We start from the raw sequence: 13404 nt of genomic DNA, 5'->3' as shown, positions 1-13404 counted from the left end.
TAGACACACACACTACATGCAGCCTCCATGTGTGGCTTGCTATAACCTCCTCAGTCTACACTACTTCTGGCTTACGAGTATATAATGAATGGATGATACAAGCAACTAAATAAATTAAAAAATTGCTAGGCAAACTAAGTATAATTAAATTTTGCAGTCAGCAAATATTTTTAATAGGCAAAATAAAATAATTTGTAATATATTACTTTATTTAATCCAAATAAATATTATATACTGCTAATTTTTATTTGGTTCAATGTATTTCCATATAAAATATGTTTAATTTACATTAAATGTGATAAAATTATCTCTTTCCATTTCAACAATCTGGGACACCGATTTCTTTGTTGTCATTTAGGCTATTTCTTTATTTTTAGAAATGAAATAAACTTTTTTATGAAAAATACTTTATGATGGTGATTTCAAACACATTTTTTACAAAACTGTTCATTAGAAATAAAATTATTCTAAAACTAAGTTTTTACACATCTTAACAATAATGTATTCAAGAAATATTGACTACCACATATTTTAGTTTTTTTCATAGAAAACCCATTAATGTTTGTAACTGATGTTTAAAAAGACTACAACAGTTATTTTTAAACTGTAAACAATATAAAGTCAAAAAATATAAATTTGTAAATAAAGTCATCAGTATGTTTATGATTTTGTGACAATTTGTTAATTACTTTTCCTTTCATTTCTCAAGAATAATACAAATACAAGCTAAACAGAGATTTTTCAATAATAGGACAGATAAATAATGACTAAATTAAAAGAGAATTGTATCCCACCTTCAATCCAATCCAGTTTTATGTGTTCTTATGACATGTTTCAAAGGTTAACCTTCATCGTCGGACCTTAGTAACTGGTGGTAGTGCATGGCTTTGTCATAAAATTAAATTTACTCAACACACATACAAATAAATAAATGTAACTCCCACGTTGTCACAAAATATGATTACATTAAGCGACATTACATGCAAGCTGCAGGTAACATAGTGCACGATAGTGTTATGTGACAATGTGTGAATGGTATTGATTTATTTAGATGTGTGTTGCATTGTATAATTTTAATTTTATGACAAAGCCATGCATCACCACCAGCTATTAAGGTACGACGATGAAGGTTAACCTTTGAAACATGTCATAAGAAAACATGAAATTGCATTGATGGTAGGATACAAACCTATTTTATTTTAGTTATTATAATCAATCCTGTTTTAACTACAATGAACTATAAAAAAAAATAAATAATGTGTTTAGTTCACTATTATATAAAAACTGCATAGTTAGCCGAACATCAACGTGAGTGGATAGCTATAGTAACAGATATTTCCTAGGCAACCAGAAAATATGTTTAAATTTTAAAGATTTATTTAGCAATAAATCATATCACATTGTTCTGATACAATCTAGAGGTATACTTATCTAAGTAAGACAAAAACTGGTGGCCAATTAAGGAACTATGTACTATGTCTGGATACAAACGCAGTATATTAAAATAGCAAGTACAGAATGACTCAAGTTTATGTGTCTTTTCATTGCATATTGGGGCTTCCCTCACTGTTAAAATGGAAAGAGTTAAAAGACATTTAATTTACTCGTCAACATGAATAATATACTTCATCTTTAAACTGCATAATTATTTATGTTAAAATGTACACAAAGAATTCTTAGGCAGTTCTTTCTTTTAATCTGAAAGGTTATTGCAGGCCAACTTGGAGGTTGAGACACAACTACAAAACAAACATAAAGAGCCAAAATAAATAAAACTTGGACAATGACAGCAATTGAGTTCCGCACTTATGGTTTGAATGCTAAACTCCCAATTGATACACTGTAGAGTTTATATACTGTACTGTAATGAATCATATGCACAAATAAAACCATAAATGCAGAACTAAAGCAAAATAAAATATAATGGCTAATTATAACTAAAACACATTCACTAGAAACTGAAAATTTGAAAGTGCGATACATTATGATTTTAAAAGAAAACTCCATAGGATTTTCATGAGTTTTATTTCTACTTCATTAACATTCTTAAAGCAATAAAATGTCAATCTAATTTCCGAAAATGAAAATTCTAATAAATTTAATATAGTAATCAGATCTCTCTAAACAGTGTTTTGATTTATATAAAACAAGGATTGATTGAGTGAAGGTGATAAAAAAATGCTCCATGTTAATTTTCAAACAAATGGCATTTAAGAAAAAGGAAATTTGGAAAATTTGTTACATCCATGGGGTCTACTCAAAAATGTAAAGTGGTGTTTTTTGAAGGAAGGCTCTCGCCTATTCAACATTTTAAAGTTGCGACTCTTCCTTTGTCAAATTTGGAAGGAGGTAAAAACCCTACTTTAGTGCAAACAAAAACTTACATTGGTAATAGTTTTTCAGATGCTGGCAAATATTTTAAATCCTATTTAAAAATTCAAATAAGGAAAACTAAAAGTTAATCATGTATTTTTGGTTATAAACAGAGTGAATTAAAAAATAACTAGATTGGTTGTGATTTAAGATTATTTAGCATTGCAAATACTTTTGAAATAAATACCTCCATTAGGAATTTTTACTCTCAGAATAAACACCAAAACTTGATTGTTGGGTGTCAACATGTTTAATGAGGGGATTTTAAAGTGCTTGCAGTGTTAAGCATTTGAAGTTTGTCCTTTTTTAAGTTAAATATAAAGCAAATTGTTCAATGTGTCTAAATTGAACATATTATCTTCAATATCTATAAAATAAATGACAGCAAAAAACTCACAGTTGTACCAAAGTGTTTGCACTTTAATTTTTGTTTCATTGACAACACAGGGGGGAGGGAGTCTACATGAATATCATGATTTAGAGTCCAGTCCATATATTGTTTTATGTAGTTAAAATTGAATGATGAATGACATAAAAATATATCCCACAGGTACAGAATTAGAAATTTTCTTTAAGTTACTGTTTAAAAACTAACTGGAAGGCCAGATTTTGTTATTATCCAATTTATTTTTTATGAGTTAGCTTTCAATAAACTAATATGAACATCACATGAATAGAAATTGTAATATTGAAATAACCACTACTTCTTTACACCATATAAAATAATTGGATATAAGCTATACCCATAGAATTCCAGAACAAACTCCCTCAAAAGAACAACGCTTGCCATTTAATTTTCTATTTTTATTTATATAGGAATCCTAAAATATTTATATTTACAAGATGCATTGAAAATGGAAGCTGTACTTAAGTAGACTAGCTGAGAATATATTTTTTTAGGTTTTGCAGTTAAGGGGAATCAATTGTACATTCTTACAGGAATTGTTTAACAAAAATAAGCTCAATGAATAAAATAAAAATATTCAGTGAATAGTTTATGATATTATTAAAGCACATCAACGAATATAGACAGAAAGTTAGGTGAATAGTACCAAGAAAAAAAAACAAAGATATAGTGATAGAAGACATCTAAAAAGAGAGTATAGAGAATGCTGGACTTTTACAACCATTGAATGAACAACATCAACTAATCTATGTACAAACCAATGATGAGATTACATTATTCTACATCTCACTACAATAATGTTTAACTAACAGTTTTACTATCTTAAGTTGAACTTCTTCAATCTACATGCCTTTATAGTTATAGGGTTTCAATTTTTGTGTGGGTGTGTAGATTACATAATGAAAAAAACACATTACATTGTCTTGAGGTTCATAATGCACCTCAAGAAAGTATTATTGAGAACATAATCCAATATTTTCGTTTAAATACATGTAATTTAAATACTTCATTCTGGTACATCATAATAATGATCTTGATTATGTACAACATTCAGACAGGGTGTTTCCATAATAATGTTAAATGTACATAACAGTATTCTAAATTATTCATCTAGAATTTTTAAGTCTTGATAATCAAAACTGATTTTGACACAATATTTGTCATGAAAAGTCATTACAACACAACTCGTTAAACATGTGTTTGTATTTTTATCTTCTTGAAACCCACCAAAGGAGAAAGCTCCTGACATAAGATATTCAAGTTACAGGAGAATCTTACTGCTCTTAAATCTTGAAATGAAGTCTTATTTATAGGCAATGATTAACTATCCATCCTACTAATTTTGTAATGCATATGACTTGCTTCAAACCTTAGGGCAGGGGTCACCAAGTACTTTCATTAGGGATCATTTAAAAAAAATAACATAACCGTCACGGTCCGGAAGAAGAATACCCCCTATGGACTTAAAAACTGAAATTATAAACTGTACTATTTAAATATATATAGATACAACATCAAAATGCTACTTTACAAACATATGTCAACAAATGATCTGTGTTGGTCTCATAATTTCATTTTATATTCGAGCTTTAAACTAACTCAACTGTTTCTTGACAAATCATCAAGCATTCCACCTTTCTTTTTTTAATTCCATTGTAAAAAAAACAGCTAACTTAACTCGCGACATAGCTAGGCAAATTTATTTAGTGCACGTAGTATTGGCATACGTCAGTCAACATAAAAACAAAACACTGACTGATAGAAGGCACGGACGGGCAGCGTCCGTACATACTCCCCAACACACCGCGCTGCACCAATTACCCGAATTGACGACTGACGATCTTGCGCTCTGCACAGATTCGGTGGTAAATCGACGATGGTAGGAAGGAAAGTACAGGAAAATCAAATAACGTACTTAAGTTACATATGTATTATATTTTGAATTGGTAAAAAAGGGTCCCCACAAAATAGGTCACCCATTTGGTGACCCCTGGATTAGGGTGTATTAATTAAAATTAAAATGAACCAACATCAATCTTGAGAATAATTATAGTTAAAACGTAGAAAATAAAATCAAAACTAAAAATTTTGCTTGCTCACCCATTACCAAATTTCTATATTTACTAAAATAACACAATATTTTGCCTCAAACTGCTCAGGACAGAAACACAGTCTTCTCGTTCTCTCGATTTAGTAACACCGTTAAGATATTGTAACTTTGGTACAATGTTGTGTGTTGGCTAACCTGTGAGAGGGAACGGTGCCAGTAGTGGTGGTTCGGAGAGTGGTGACTCTTACTGCTGCCGCTCGATGAGCTGTTGAGTGAACTGATACTGCACATGGACGACTTGCGTGAACCGAGTGAACTGGGACTGCTGGGTGGCGTCGTGAATGTCCAGTTGTTGTCTGTGCTTTTCAAATCCGCTATCACCTGTTGGGTACAAAGTTGTCAGTAAATATTACACCAAAAACCCGATAATATCTTTCCTTAACCATACTATTATTAACTCATTTACAATTTAGATTTAGATTTAAGAAAGTTCTTCCTTTTAAACAGTTTATTTAAACCAACCCTCTTCAAGTAGTTATTACTACATCAAACTCCAATTGTGCCCCCACCTAGTCTTCATCGAGTCTCACGTGTGGATCTCAAGTTGAATAAATCGGTTTGTGCTTCCGCAGCAGGATGGAAAGACTAGCAGTTTGTGAAATCAAATGAAATGGTGCTTCAAGACATCTCTACAATAGTCTCAATCAAGTCTCAAAAAATCTACAACAGTGGCTATTGACAAACTAGTCAAAGGTGTACAGTCTGTATGAAGAAACCTGTCTCCTGACCCTATGTCTAACTGGGACTGGCCCAGGCCATTTACTGGCACTCTGTGACGCCCACAGCGGTTTTCCTAATTAGTCACCTTTTAGATTCCCCACTAGCTTAAGTATTTTTTTACCCCAATCATAATTTAATCATGGTGATTTGAGAATTACATAAAAAAATAACATCAACGATACTAAACAAGGGCAAATTTGATAAAAAAAAACAACAATATTGTGGTAATAAGAAATATAAAGGTAGTCTGTTTAGGGCTTCTAACAATAAAGCCGGTGTTCTGTAACAATATGAGAATGAAAATACATTACATATTACAAAAATAATATTTCAAGATAGTTTATTAGTCACATGGTTTTCATGTAACGAATATCACAAGGAAAACTTGTTAAAAATAAAAAGCCTTGGATGTCTGAGGACCTTAAGTCAGATAAAAAATAAATAATAGAACTCAGTAAAGTAGCTAGAGATGCACAAAACAGTTCAATGTTTCTGAAAGTTAGAGAAATGAATAAATCACATAGAAAAAAAGTGTACGAGGATAAAAAGAAACATTTCTCCAAAACTCTTATCTTCTAATATCAATAAAGCTACATGGAAAATAATACGTGAGATTGGGAAGACCACTTTAAAAGAGAATAGTATAGTTATTAAGCTGCACAATAAACTTGCTCATGATCCTGTTACTACATGTGAAAGTGTCAATAATCATTGTATAAATTTTGTTGAGGGCAATATTGGACCTTATGCAGATGACAGTAGGACAAATGGTAATAATTATGTAAATTTTAACTTATTCACCACGAGTTGTAAAATCTTTAGATGTAACGCAATTGATGAGGAGACTTTAAAAATAATTAGTAGTCTAAAAAAACAAAGTAAGTTTAGGTCTTGATAAATGACTGGTAAATTCAATAAACAAATTCCAATTTCAGTTAGTAAAACCTACAACTCATCTAATCAACTCATCCTTCATAACAGGGGTGTTCCCAAGCATGCTTAAAATCTCTAAAGTCTTGCAGTTCTTTAAAAAGGGTGGCTGTAAATACTATAACATGATTCCAAGAAATGAGCAATTAACAGGTTATGAGCGTATAGGGATGAGGATAGTTTTCAGTTCAAAGTGAGTGTTAGACACAGTAACATCACGTTAAATGTTAGTAGTTAGCTTTCCAACAAGATAAATATGTTCAGTGAATGTTGTTTATGATTGTTTATGATTTCATTTCTATTGACTCATATAATGTGACAAATATAAATAAGTGTTTTTTTTTTATTTACATTTCCAAAAATGCCAACATCAAATAGGCATAGGTAAAACCGGGAATCCTCCGCAACAGTTGCAATAGTTTCAGTTACAGCTAGACAACGGTTGTTAAGAACTGTTGTGCTGCAACTGCTCCACAAAACGACAACTGTGGGGAAAAAGCAGTTCTCTGTAGCAGTAAACTTAAATAGTTTCTTAACATCGCACAACTTGTTCAGTTGGAGAAATAGTCTACAAATAGTTGTGTTTTGAAAATGCTGCACAAAATATTTAAGTGGAACTGAAAATATTGTGTAGTACTCAACAGTTCTGAAAGATGGTTACAGTGGTATGGGTACATTATTTGCTAATATCATTATAACAAAGTAAGCCTAAAAAGTATTAAAAAGTAGGTAAATCAAATATATGTATTTAGTGATATTTTAACCTATTATCATAAAAGAATCTGTTTTAGGCTGATTTGTTTTTTATAATTAATGTTAATAATATTTTTTAATTACTTCATGTTATACATAAAGCTACTTAATGTAACAAAGAATATTTGTATAAAAAGAACTAAAATAATTTGTAATGAGTTGTAAGTATTTTGGATGTTAGGTAACACACTCGCAAATAAATATTTACTAATAATCAACATAGGCTAACAAAGTGAATCAGTCTTGAATAAACACAGCAATTTGTTTTACTGTAGGCAACAATTATTGACAAAGGTATTGAGTCTACTTTCAGTTTCAAGAGATGCGCAAAGTGCAACGCAACGATGGCGGTTGTATACATCAACAGTACCAATAGTGACAATAGAAGACCGTTATTAGATGTTAAAAAGGTGTATAGAAACAAGCTTTAAGAGTAATTAATTACAGGCACCAGTCACGTAATTTATTGTCAACCTTTACTATTAGAACTTAAAACCAACTATTATAAATTTATTTGTATCTGTTTGACCTGACTGTGTATGCACTAAATTATTTTCATATTTAAACTTCAACCACAATATCCATACTTATAATAGATGTAACGACTACTTATTTATATACTTAGAATTCTGAATTTTATTATAATGAATAAGTTTAGTGTTTTTATTTAATATAAGGAAAAAAAAAAAAAAACAGTAGCAGTCGTGGGACTGCCGATAGAAGTGAAAACGGAACTATTAAGTTGAGAGTAATTAACAATACGTTATAGTAGCAGTACATCTGTAATTGTAAATGTGACGCGATTTTTAATTTTCCAATTTTAAAATCCACGAAAAAAATATTATCAAATAACTAGAAATCTATTTTACCACGCTAGTAAGATAAATCTTATACCGTAATAATAATACTCATTTCATGATGAAGAGGTTAAATATTAAAAACATAATTAAAATGAATAATGCTAAATTTTAAATACAAATATTCGTACAAATATTAAAAATGTTTAAAAATATATTCGTTGTTTTCATTATTCATTTATCTGTATAAAAATATGTTGTAATTGCTCAATATTAATAGTTAGTTAAACATAGAATACAAGTGAGTAAACACCGAGTGAACAACAGTGAGTTGAACACCGTTGTAAATAATACAGTTATTGCTACGGATAAAGTATATAATTGCAATAACAATTAAACCCACAATATTTTTAAAACTAATAAATTAGTTAAATTAAACTTGGTTCTTTCGTAAAAGTATTTTTATTGCACAATAAACTAATTTATTGAGTTAATACGGTATCAGTGAGCCAATGCGCCAACTACAGTTCCGGCAGAAACGTTCACTCATCACTTCATACGCTACTACAGGCTAAACTAAACTTCCAATAAAAAAATGATAAATTACAAAAAAAATATTCATCTATTTTCACACAACTTTCTCGCTGACAAATTTTGTCTGACCAAAAAATAAAAAAAATCCTCGCTTACTACTTTTTTCTTGTCATTGTAAACGCTATGTAAAATGTAAACAATAATCAAAATTATTTCGAAATTTTTTTAATATTTAAAAATGTAACCAATAGATTGCCAATATTAAGAGCTTTAATTTGACGCATCTTACAGAATTGTACGACATTGGCTTCACTTTTAAATCGCGAGAGGAAGCCGTACAGGTCACTGATTTTCGCAGTCTGTTTTCATACTCCGCCGGGACAGTTTTAACACAGACAGCGAGACTGACTTTTTCATGCAGGTTAGTAGTCCGCGGCCAAGTCTACGGTTAAAAAACACAGCGAGACTGACTTTTTCATGCAGGTTAGTATCATTAGCATGTCGGTGACGCGAACAGAGGATTTTACCCTCAACCAAAACGCTCAACGCGCCTAAAGAAGTTTTCACTTCAAAAATTATCAATCTAACTTTGTCAATGCTTCTAAAGTTTTATGACAGTAAATTTTAATTTTAATATAAATAATGTTTGATTTTATGCATGTTATGAACCCTACTCTAAATTAACACTGAATAATGCCCCTAGTTTATTTAACCTTACTAAACTCTGGTGCTGTTTATGCAGCAAATAATACAGATTTGTGAATGACATGTGGCATTGTGTGGCATTTGTGTGGCATTTGTGGCAAGGATGATAAAATGGACAGCTGATAGATACCTGCAACTAATCATGTTGTCATCCTTAAAAGTCACAACAGGATGTGAGTATTAAGTAGGATTAAAATCAGTTATGTCAAATAATCATAATAACTTCTTATTAGGGTAGTATAAGACTAAACATGTTCTCAAGATCAGATTCTAGTAGTGCAAATGTATGAGTAAGCAGCAAATTTGTGTGACCACACCACAATCAAGCGTTAATGGCTGCCACATAGTGCTGGGCCTCGATCACACAGTTACCTGTTCACTGGCGGGAGGGAGGGTGTAAGGGTCTGCTGTGTGTTTCTCCAACTGGTCCACCACCTCCTGCAGGTGGGATAGTTCTGACAACATCGCAACTTCCTCATCCTGTCAACACAACGTCAGTCACTTAATAAGCGGGCAGCCACATCTTGCGATCAATGATGTTCTCAGGTTACAATACAAACCTTAACATAGTAATTCCATTATGTTAATTATCTGAATCTACAATACTCATTTGACTATGCATGATTTGATAGGTTTGGGGTAGCAGACACTTGTTACAAACAACTAACATATGTTTTCATAGATGATATCTAGTCTCTTCTTTCGATCTCAAATCCTAAAGCAAAATATTAGTACAGACATTATAAGACATCAATAAATATGGGTCTTCTCAAGTCCCTCTGACTAGGACATATTCAGCATCATTGTTCTTATTTGTTCAACTTTTATGCTTACTTAAGATACAAAAAACCTGTTCCTGAATTGTCAATCCCTAAATTTCTGCATTACTTTTCTCCATACTTCCTTTATGAATACATTTTACTTAAAAACACCAGAAAATTAAAATCAATAATTCTTCTGCCCTGTTAATTCTAAGCTTTTTTTATTTAGTATAAACCAATTTGATTATATTGATATTATTATTTTACTTAATAGAGTACAATGGCTGAAGAAAGATCACAGATTGCAAAAGTTTGGTTTTATTATTGATTTATTGTCATATGGCACAAATTTTGGGCAGTAGAGAAATAATAACCATGTTTTTAACTAAATATCCATGACATATTGGGATTATGGATATAATTCCAATTCCACCAAACATAAATTTTTGTTTATTGTTTACCATTAATAAATAAAGAAATGTTACTCACAACAACTGGCTTGAGGAAAGCAACAAAGACGCAGAATCGACTGCGCTCCTCAATGAGAGCAGCACGCACTGCTCGCTTCTCTGTCTCTTCCAGAATGTACCGGCGCTCTGTCACATCCTGCAGGCAACTCTCCACCTTGCGCTGGAGCTCCCCGCCCTTCCCACCTTTGCGTGCTTTTTTCTGCAGTCGCAGCGTGTCTGTTGAGCGCTTCTTTAATTCTGTGCGTGCCCGCTTGTAATCTAAACATATCAGATCAGTACAATTATTTCTAAATATGCCATCAAAGGAAAAATTTCAACTATTAGGTCTTAAAACATACTTAAGGTTCTATTCAGAGTTATCTTTGGATGATTATAAGCTAGTGAAATGGTCACTACAGAGCATTTGACAAGCAAGATGATTAATTTCAGTTTACTTAAAGATGATACTAGAATAACAATAACAACAAAGCACAAATAAATGAGGAAAAATATGTTTCAAAGAAGAAGCTAATTTTGGTTAAACAACATATATTTATAGATTCATGCCAGCTGTGGTGAAAATGAAACATTACCAAAAGTTCTATTCCTTTTTATCAAAACTTCCTTTCTATCATTCCTTTCTTATTCCTTTTTATCATTAACTTTTCTTAATTAATGTTCATAGTAGTTGTAAGGAAAATGGGTTTTGCCCAGATGCCCTCCCTTTTGGCTCCAAAACACTGGATATTTTGCTGCCATTGTTAAAATTCAGGCTATACCAACTATTCATGCCTATTATGTTTCAAATCTATGCATCTACGCTATGGACAAGTTAGATGTGTGGAAAACGTCTATGGATCTAGGCTTCACATTCTAGGTTGAAAAGGTGCTAAAATCAACCATCATTGCATCTAGATTGATTATGTAGAAATTGAATTTAATATACAGGCTCTGTCGCCTTCTGTTCTATTACTCCCAGAAACAAACTTGAACTTTAGATGTACTGTAATTTCTGTATGGATCCACCAATAATTACAGGCATAATCACGATGTATTTACACTAACAGTTTACTAAGCAGAGCACTACCTAAATGTATTATAACCTATATATTTGAATTTTTAATATTCAAATATTTTAAAATGCCACCATTTTATTTGGTGTTGTCAAAATTTCATATTTTGTATAATTTTGCTTGTCTTATCAACACCTGTAAAATTATATACAGGGTGTTCTGAAAAAAGGTGCCCATAAGTCAGGGCGTGATTCCTCACATCAAAATAAGAAAAAAAGGTCTAATTAATATAGGTCCGAAAATGCTTAGTTACCAAGTTATACAGGGTGAAAGATTTCGTCTGAATTTCAGTTCCCCTGCTGCAACGAAGCCCTACGGGTATTTGTTGGCTGTTAATTAAGATGTACAATTTAGCGTACTTTATGTAAAATGAACTGAAAAATTGAATAAAACCGTTTCCAGACCTGTAGCTACAGTAATTTTTAAGATATGTGACGAAATACGCGAAACTTGGTCCCGAAAAACAAGTTACATTTAGGTTTGAAGCAGATTTACTATGTTAAATGTACAATAAACACAAAATATTTTTTCACGGTACTTGTAGAAAATTTAATTTCGAAGAGAAAGATGTAAAATAAGTCTATAATATAGACAAACGCAAACTTTAAAAAATAATCCTTAATTACATACAAAACGCATGAAAAATAGACAAAATCTGTTAAGCAAAATAAAAATGTTCCTGATAGAGTCGTCTAGCCTGACGACTGTTGCAATGTGCAAGACCGTACATTAAATGCATGTCTGCCATTTCACCATTAGTGTACATAATATTCATATTACCTGCCATGATGAATAAGATATTATTAGCTATCAAAAATTAACTTCAACGGCACTCGCACTAACTTGTATTAAAGTACAGATCAACACACGCACTTAATGAGCAATGGAAAAATAGCTGCTTATAATGTTTATTTAAATTATTATAAACAATGTTACATTGTTAAAACATATGTTTTAAATAGAAATTATTTTGTTTCTCAAATCAAATATTTTAATAAAACAGCTGTTTTAATTTCAATATTACATTTGTAGAGAGCTTAACAGATTTTGTCTATTTTTCATGCGTTTTGTATGTAATTAAGGATTATTTTTTAAAGTTTGCGTTTGTCTATTATAGACTTATTTTACATCTTTCTCTTCGAAATTAAATTTTCTACAAGTACCGTGAAAAAATATTTTGTGTTTATTGTACATTTAACATAGTAAATCTGCTTCAAACCTAAATGTAACTTGTTTTTCGGGACCAAGTTTCGCGTATTTCGTCACATATCTTAAAAATTACTGTAGCTACAGGTCTGGAAACGGTTTTATTCAATTTTTCAGTTCATTTTACATAAAGTACGCTAAATTGTACATCTTAATTAACAGCCAACAAATACCCGTAGGGCTTCGTTGCAGCAGGGGAACTGAAATTCAGACGAAATCTTTCACCCTGTATAACTTGGTAACTAAGCATTTTCGGACCTATGTTAATTAGACCTTTTTTTTCTTATTTTGATGTGAGGAATCACGCCCTGACTTATGGGCACCTTTTTTCAGAACACCCTGTATAATTTGATCTGTGCTTACACATAAAAATTTCACCTTCAATAGCCGAGCCCCCTGAGGAGGTGATGAGTAAGTGATTATATAAAAAATCAATTTCTTAGACTTTATATTGATATACAGAGATTCAATTGTATACATCGAATCATAAAAGTATAAGTAAAAATAAATAATAATTACCATTCTTAGTAATCAGTGTTAATAAAAATTACAAATTTTCAACTAACAGAAGTTTTTCTGTAATAACT

The 13404-nt window shown here is 31.2% G+C and overlaps 1 protein-coding gene across 1 annotated transcript in view; it reads right to left on the bottom strand.

Moving 5' to 3' along the window:
• The window catches only part of LOC124355143 (protein MTSS 2), a 180244-nt gene that overhangs the window by 25946 nt on the left and 140894 nt on the right, over positions 1-13404 (bottom strand). The window contains 3 exon segments of the mRNA XM_046806115.1: positions 5025-5210; positions 9701-9808; positions 10579-10817. Coding sequence (XP_046662071.1) covers positions 5025-5210; positions 9701-9808; positions 10579-10817 — 533 coding nt within the window.

This window comes from Homalodisca vitripennis, chromosome 2 (assembly GCF_021130785.1).
Source record: "Homalodisca vitripennis isolate AUS2020 chromosome 2, UT_GWSS_2.1, whole genome shotgun sequence".
NCBI classification, from domain to species: Eukaryota; Metazoa; Arthropoda; class Insecta; order Hemiptera; family Cicadellidae; genus Homalodisca; species Homalodisca vitripennis.
This window is presented reverse-complemented; position numbering and strand designations above follow the sequence as displayed.